The following is an 8642-nucleotide window of genomic DNA, read 5'->3' as shown; positions in this document are numbered from 1 at the left end:
CCTGAGGCAGTCCGCAAACGAAGAAAAGTCCTGCTCCAAAAGCCACAGAACCCCATTAAGAAACGCTCATGGTCCCTAAGGGTCCTTCCAACTTTAACATTTGAGGACTTCACTAAGCCTTGCACTTGGAGGGCCACGCCAAAGGCCAGGGCCTCCCGTGCCCGGCACATCCCCCAACCTCACCAACTGCTAACCAAATCATCACTCAGGCTTCCACATGTATTTCACTTCTCGGAGATACCTTCCCTGGTGCCTGTTGCCGTCTTATAACTCTATTGTTTGACTGTTACTTGATTAATGTCTGCCCCCCTCCCCGACTCGGTCAACTCCTTAAGGGCAGGGCCCGGGGCACTCACCTAATACTTTCTGAACATAACAGGCGGAGAGCGGATGCACAGGGGAAGAACAAGCGACTCGAAAGCGCGCCTCGCCGGCGTCTGACGTCACTCGGCAACTTCCGTTCCTTCCCACCCCCTCCGGCCACCCCTCCTCCCTGTCCGTGTTTGTTTCCGGCGTTTCAATAAAGCTCGATTCGGCTAGAAGAAGACTGTTCTTCCGGGAAAATGGCGACTCCCGCTCGTTCGCCGGAGTCCCCGCCGGCCGCGGATCCGCCGCCAGCAGCAGGGGCTGCCGAGGACGCCGAGTGCCCGCCGCCTCGCCAGCCTCAGCCCCCGCAGAATGTTCTCGCTGCCCCGCGGCTTCGAGCCCCAAGCTCCCGAGGACTTGGGGCAGCGGAGTTTGTCGGAGCTGCGGGAAATGTTGAAGCGCCAGGAGAGACTTTTGCGCAACGTGTAAGCTTGGGTCCCGCCGAGTCACCGCCGGGCTCCTAGGGTTCAAGCTCCCTGGGACGCGTCCCTCCCCGCCCCCACCCCGATCCCGTCCCTGGAAGGTGACCTTGCTTCAGTCAGGTCCCTTCCAGGCCCACGGGCGAGTGGCCGGCCTACAATCGCAGAGCCGACCGCTTCCAGCCAGGCGCGGGGCGCCTGCGGGGATGGCTTCCTAGCGTTTCAGCTCGTCATCAGCTCCTCGTTGGTTTTACCCAGCTCCTGTGTCGGTTCTCCGAAGGGGTGGGATCTGTATCCCAAATCCTTTCTCCTTCCCTCCTCCCCAGTAGTGCCCAAACATCTAGTCAATTTCATCTGTAGATCCCTATTTTTACAGGAACTGTAGGAAATGGGAAGAGTGGGATAAAAGAGTTGTTTTATTAGGCAAAGAAAGTTTGATTCCCATTCAGCTGGTAGACTTAATAGGTTTTAGCAGAGGATCGGTATAATGAAAATGATTTTTTAGGAAGCTGATTTTAGCAGGTCGGTGCAGGATAGTTTGAAGGAATAAGAGGCAGAAGAGAGTAGGAGGATATTTTCAGAGAGGTTCCCAGTAGGGGAGTTGTAAGAAAGTGAACTAGAAGGGTAGTTGTGGGATTGGGAAAACTTCATCAGGTGTAGGATAATTTGAATATGTAGTCGACAGAGATGGCTGAAGTTTCCAGCCTGTATGGAACACCATTAATAAAAATAGGAAAGTTGGGGGAGGGGAATAGGTCTGAGATTGGTTTACCAGAGCTGAGTTGATGGAAGAGTTAATTATATCTGATTAAAACCTGGAGAAGTGGTCAGGAGGCTCAAGAGAGAGAGAGAGAAGGTTGGGAAAACATGGGCATCGCAACTGGAGACGGATGTTAAGTTAGAATTGGGGGAATGAATGTAGTGTCATAAAGAATAGGGGACCTGAGATCTAACCCTCCCTTCCCATTTTATTGTATGGCTGAAGAAAAGGAAATCAGAAAAGGAACTTCTGCCACTTAGCAAAAGGGGCAAATGATCACTTGGGGGGCTTCTTACAACTATTTTGACTTGGTGAGAATGGGATTTTAGTCTACAGTGGTGAGTTAACTTTTGGTCTTAGGACCCCTTTTACTCTTAAGACAGCATCCTGAAGAGCTCTTGTGTGTCAATATCTACTCATATTTATCATTGTCTTAGGAATTACAAGTGAGAATCTTTAAAACACAAGAATACACAAGCACACATATTCTATTAGCCATGAGAGCAATGATATCATCCATATCATGTGGCCTCTGGCAAACTCCCCTGTACTCATGGTAAGAAAATGAGAGTGAAAATGCCAAATAGTATCTTAGTGTTATTATTAAAATAGTTTTGATCTTGCAGGTCCATCCACCTCCCCTCCCCATGAAGGTCTTGGAGATCACACTTTTAAAAACTGATGATTTGGGGGATGTCTTTTATTAGTATCATGCTTAAAATACTTCTGCAGAAATTCTAATTAGATGAGACAAATGAGGCATATTCCCTATTCTTCCTGCAGCCCCTTCTTTTTGGGGGGTATTTGGATAATGATTCTCTTATTTCATTCCTGTTTTGGGGCAGTTGGAAATTGGATTTTTGACTTAAAGATTGATTCTTCTCCCTTTGAGAATAATGCTTTTTTGTCTGTATATCTCAAGTTTAAAAATACGGCTGTCTCTAATGTATACCTGTTCTTTTCCTTTTGCCAGAAAATTCATTTGCAAATTGCCCGACAAAGGTAAAAAGATCTTAGACTCCGTCGCCAAACTGAAAGCTGCCATTGCAGAACGTGAAGAAGTTAGAGGAAGAAGTGAACTCTTTCATCCCATTAGTGTAGACTGTAAGGAGAGGCAAAAAGCGATTACAGTTGTTGATGGGGACACAGATAAGGCCCGGAATTCTGACCAGATACTTGATACTTCATCACCAGTTCCTGGCTGTTCCTCTGTAGCTAACTTCACATCATCTCAGACAACCTCACAACAACAGGGACTGGCACGTCCGACTCTCGGAGGCGATGCTGAGGCCCCTGAGGCTGAACACACAGTGAGCGAACGCCCAGCTTCCAGCATCAGAACTGCCACGCCTTCCTCATCTGCAGCTAGTGAGCCCCTCACTCAGCATCGTGCTTCAAGTCAAGTGGAGGATCATCCTAGCAGCTCGGACGACCTGTTTATTGATAGATTACAAAGGATCACCATTGCAGACCCCGTTGAACACCACTCAGAAGAAAACCAGAGTCCTGAGAACTTGGCCAGCCTTTGCAGTGGGCTGCAGAAGAAGCCTCATTACATGGAAGTGCTAGAAATGCGAGCCAAAAACCCCATGCCCCTACAGCATAAATTTAAAACCAATGTGTAAGTACCATCAGAAGCAGGCTTGTCACAGGAGCATAATGTCTGTTAAACTCAAAAAACTGGGAGAATGCTTTAAGGTCAGTGGACTTGGTGTGAGAACTACTTGTACTTGGGAATGAGGGTATTGTGGAAACAGGGAAACTAGCCTGGCTGGAGTGGAGGATTCATGTTGAAAAATGCTTTAGTTTTTTTAGCCAAATAATTGAAAAGGTCTTCAATGACAGATGGAGTGTTAAATTTCAGGAGACTTCAGCAATGTCTCATATTAAACATGGAGTTAGAGAATTTATTACAGTTTTTTCCAGAACCATTTTCTGGTATGTAGTTCCCCCTTTGACTAGCCTGTAAGCTAAGGGGAAAACAATTGCAGGAGCTGATAGCCTTTCTCAGTAAAAAATATTTGTGTGCTCACTATATGTAAGCAGCAGATGCTGTGGCCGTACAAGAGTAAAGATTCTGCTCCTTATGGAGTTTACGACCTAGATGAGGACTCGCGGCTTACACACTTGGAAGAACGTTAAACTGTATAATAATTTCAGGAGGAAGGGAGCTGAGAAGGGGTTAAAAAAACTGAAAACAGATTTGGGCAGGAGGGGCAAATGAACCCTGCTTCTAAGGTCCTTGTCATAGTTTTGTGTCCGAAATCTTCAGAAAAACAAAAGCTCTTTGCAAAGAGTATTACTTATTTATATGCAAATATAACATTCAAATCAGGGAGTAGATTTATAAGAATGTAACATCAGATATAAAGTCTAACCACTACTGCCTTTCTTTGAAAAACTGAAAGCCTATATAGGTAAAAATACTTAAAACCAATTTTTTTGTTATAGAGACTTTAAAGTTTAGTCCTATCTTACCATTCATTTTTATAACCTCAAAACTATTTCTTCTGCATAGAAAACAGGAATTATGTTACATTAATTTTTAGTTAGGAATAAAAAGTAATCATTGATTATTTGGTCATCTTGTGCGTGGTGAGGTATCTTTCCTCACTTCTAGGGAGGCAGAAGACCAGAAGCATCATCTAGTCAATATATACAACAGAGAAGACAATACACTGATCCTGGTTCTGTTTTATGGTCATTTAGCTGGAAGTGGGAGGAGAGTAAGGGAGTATCAGTGGAGGGTTCCCAAGGGAAGTTTATGAGAGACAGAGACAGAAGTGCAGTTATCAACAGGCTGGGCCTTGGTAAGTCAGGCTGTAGACAAATGGAGGTTGGGAGGTGGGATAAGGGTGTCCTTTGGCTTCTTTTCTACTCTTCCTTTGGCCTCCTACATGCTCCTCTGGATGCTGGAGGCCGCCCATCATCTACTTCTAGTCCAAGTCTTCCCAGAACTTCAGATTTGTGTAGCTGTGAAACCCGACCATGTGGGGGTGATCTGTGGCACCTTAGGTTTACCAGGTACAAAGTAGAACTCATTTCTTCCCAAACTACTTTCTCCCATATTCCCTAAGTCAGTAGTGCCACTACCTTCTTTCTTTCCCTCCTTTCCATATCTGCTAGCCATGGAACCTGACAGTATATTTCCTTGACCTTCAACTCTAATCATTGTTATGTTCATCCTTTCTCCTGTCAAAGTGAAGACTCTCATTGCTCTCTTAGGCTATAGATGTGGTCTGTCCTGGCCTAGTCTTAACGCTACCAGTCCATCCTCTCCACTGCTGCCATAGTGCAGTTTGTAAAATGTAAACCTGAACCTGTTACATAGAATAGAAGTCTTCTCTGTGTACTGGACCCAGCCTACTCCGCCAGCTGTATCTTGCTGCCTTTTCCATTTTCTCCACTTCCAGTGCTTCCTGTGTGCTGCAGCCCTGTCACTCCTCACTCCCTGCTGGGATGCCATCAGGGATCCCATAATTTACATGCCGAATTCTTATTATTCTGAGACTCCTCAAATTGCACACTTTTTTTTTTTTTTTGCGGTACACGGGCCTCTCACTGTTGTGGCCTCTCCCGTGCGGAGCACAGGCTCTGGACGTGCAGGCTCAGTGGCCATGGCTCACGGGCCCAGCCGCTCCGCGGCATGTGAGATCTTCCCGGAGTGGGGCATGAACCCGTGTCCCCTGCATTGGCAGGCGGACTCTCAAGCACTGCGCCACCAGGGAAGCCCTAATTGCACTCTTTTGAAGTGCTTCTGACAACCACCCTGTCTCCTATTACAACTGGCCGTTGCCGCCTTTTTGTTCCAGTGTACCATGTGTGGGCCTATTTTATGGCACCTGTGATATTATACTACACTGAAACTGTTTACAAGTTTATTTCCCTCTGCTGGACAGTAAGTCCCTTTGCAAATGTATTTGGGGGTTTTTTTTTGTTTTTTTTCTTTTGCGTTATGCGGGCCTCACACTGCTGTGGCCTCTCCCGTTGTGGAGCACAGGCTCCGGACATGCAGGCTCAGCGGCCATGGCTCACGAGCCCAGCCGCTCCGCAGCATGTGGGATCTTCCCGGACCGGGGCACGAACCCGTGTCCCCTGCATCGGCAGGCGGACTCTCAACCACTGCGCCACCAGGGAAGCCCCTGCAAATGTTTTTGAATGAAGAAAATGAAAACAGACTTCAGCTCAAGTATAAGCTGAAGAGAGAAGGGAAAGGCAAAGAGTCTATCTAAACCTATTATCTGTTAGAGCCACACGTTGTCAAATTACTTGCCAAAAAGGTGCCAATTTAAATATTTCTGTTTTTGAGGTAAATATGTTAAAAAAAAAAGTTTTATTTACACATGTAAATAGTGGTAAAGGGCTTACTATTACTTTTGTAGAAGAATTAATTGCCAAGGTTAAAGGCCACATTTGTGTGTATGAATGTTGCAAATATGTGTCTATGAAAAGGAAGTAGTCTGGTGGTGTAACATAAGTGTTGCTTCCTTCAGCTTACCTTCACATCAACGTGATTCGTTGAGTCCTTGTCAGAGGAGGGGGTCTCCTGTCTCCTCAGAAGAGAGACGGCACAGGGACAGGAAGCATCTCGATGACATCACAGCAGCCCGGCTTCTGCCACTCCACCACATGCCTACACAGCTGCTCTCCACAGAAGAGTCGCTGGCACTTCAGAAACAGCAGAAACAGAGTTATGAGGTATTTAGGATATGACTTGTTTCTTTTCTGCATGTTGGACGCTGCCTGAGTAAGTCAGAATTTACTCCAGGTTGTTCAGGGAGAGCGGGATTTAGTAGAAGGGATTAGGTGCTAGAGACATGGTTAGCATCCCATCAGGTCTCAGATGTGTGCCTCTAGCTTGCAGAGTCTCAAGTTTGCTGGAACTGCAGGGAACAGCTACCTGTGACATCAAGGTGGTATTTTCCAGGAAATATGGGGAGACTACTGCAAAATTTCACATCTCTGAAAGCCCAGGCTGTAGGTAGCAGTAGTATCTCTTCTTGGTCTTCCACCTTAAAAAACCTATGTGAGAGCTTGTCAGTGGTGGAATCTAATTGGAACCCTGCTAAGAGAATCAAGGAAGTGCGGTTTCCAAGCCCCTTCAATACAGGGAGAGCAGGAGAGGGATGGGGAGGTAGTGGTGTGTTAGGAACAGACAGTTGGGGTCGGATACACAGGCCTGCAGGCCCTTGTAAAGACTGAAGCATCTTCTACTTTTGGTCACTTAATTTTGGATAGCACTTTCTTCAAAGATCTGTGTGTTCTGCATGGAACTTTAAATATGTATGTTGACAGTCTGGGTATAAAATAATGGGATGGGAGAAAATTAAGTGTGAGGACCATTGGGAGGAAAGAAAGGGTCTGATATACTTAGTAATAATTAGAGCCTCCAGGAAAATAGCAGCCAGGTAGATTTTAATGGGGTACCATATGTCACTTACTACAAAATTAGGTTGTTATTCTGCCTTGGCTTTCCATAAAAGCTCCGTTGGCATGGATTGGGATTTTCAAGGCACTCCTTTTTAAAAGCCAGTTTTCTTCCTCTCAGTGCATTCAACTTATTGCCTGGTTGTAACTAAGCATTGAGGAATTATTTTTTAAGTTGTCTATTTGATCCTAAATGCCTGTCCGAAGTTATTTTTAGGTTGAATTAAACCATTCAGTTTGGAATTGGTTTCCTTGGTAGTACTAGTTCCACTTCAGTCCCACCTACCTGTGCTATCCGTGGCCTTAGGGGAGGGACATAAACAAGTTCCAGTGGTTTGGGGGGCAGTCTGAGAAAAGTGAAGAGCCAGAGTAGGAATGAGCATTGCCACCTGCCATCAGTCAGTGATGGTGTCTTTGCATGTATAGAAGCACACTGCCAATGTCTAAGACTTACTTAGACTTTTTACTGCATAGTACTTTTCATGGGAGTTAATTTGGAGAGGGATAATCAGTTTTTAGTATTCTTTGATTTTCACTGTGGCATCGAAATGTAACTCTCAAGCCTGGAAGCCATGATTTAATCTAGGAAAGAAGATTCTTCCAGTTGGAGGATCAGTACAGCATTAGTGATTTTTGACATTTGATAGCTCAGATTGTTCTTCAGGGTTGTATATACACATGCACGTGCCCACATATTTGAAAATGTTTTCATGTTTATAACTGTCGTAGTGCTAAGCTGATTCCTCAGTTTCTCATGTAGAGGTGGATATTTCAGTGCACATGGTTTATCAGTGGAAGTCTGTCATCACCACTATAGCAGGCTAGTAGTAGCTCTCCCCAGCCCTGCCATGTAGTGTCTGTGGTAGACACAGAGTGCGGTAGAGAACACTGACTGGGCTGGAATGCCCCTTTATTTCCGGTTGTGTTCCAATGACTTCCCATTGAAAAATTGTAGGGAAAAGGTGTGAGTGTATAATTTTTGCTTCATTTTTTGTTTTAAAGGAGATGCAAGCCAAGCTCGCAGCACAAAAATTAGCTGAAAGACTGAATATTAAAATGCAGAGCTATAATCCAGAAGGGGAGTCTTTGAGGAAGTACCAAGAAGTAAGGGATGAAGGCAATGATCAGTCCTCCGATGACGAATTCTGAAGATGGGCATTTGGATCTTCTCCTAAATCTCTGCCTGTTGAGATCTCATTATCTTACATCAAACTTTCTAACAAGTATCAAGATCAGTGTCAGACATGGTTGAGAGAAAGTTTTGTCAAGTTACAACAAGGAAGCTATAAAAATAGCCCACTTTCAGAAGTTAACTTTCATGTGCTTGAAAAGTTTAATATTTGAATATTGTGTTTAATCACATTATATTAAACTTTTGCAGTATGTCGTGTGTTGGTCTGATATTTTAGCATATAGTAGAGCACATTTTTTTCTCTAAGCCAAATGAAAGCAGGTGATTAACTGCTTTTTTCTTTATACTTACCTCTACCAAATAGCATTTATTACATGTCTTTCAGTGAATTATTTAGTTGTCCCAGGCATCACCTAAAATGAATTACAAAAATATAGTTCTCTCCTTTTTTGAGTAATGAAGGGAGCAATCTAGAGAATTTTGTGCATGTTGCATGGGGCTGTTACAGGATTGGATGTGAAATACCAAGGAAGACACT

The 8642-nt window shown here is 44.7% G+C and overlaps 1 protein-coding gene across 1 annotated transcript; it reads left to right on the top strand.

Annotated features, from left to right (window-relative positions):
- The first annotated feature begins 542 nt into the window (after positions 1-542).
- On the top strand, positions 543-8355 carry POLR2M (RNA polymerase II subunit M). The gene is made up of 4 exons (XM_004274670.3): positions 543-791; positions 2519-3166; positions 6039-6243; positions 7975-8355. The coding sequence occupies exons 1-4, from the start codon at positions 679-681 to the stop codon at positions 8119-8121; spliced, it is 1113 nt and encodes a 370-aa protein (XP_004274718.1). The 5' UTR covers positions 543-678; the 3' UTR covers positions 8122-8355.
- Positions 8356-8642: the final 287 nt, after the last annotated feature.

Source organism: Orcinus orca, chromosome 2, assembly GCF_937001465.1.
Source record: "Orcinus orca chromosome 2, mOrcOrc1.1, whole genome shotgun sequence".
NCBI classification, from domain to species: Eukaryota; Metazoa; Chordata; class Mammalia; order Artiodactyla; family Delphinidae; genus Orcinus; species Orcinus orca.
The sequence above is the reverse complement of the archived record's forward strand: the minus strand, read 5'-3'. Positions and strand labels throughout refer to the sequence as shown.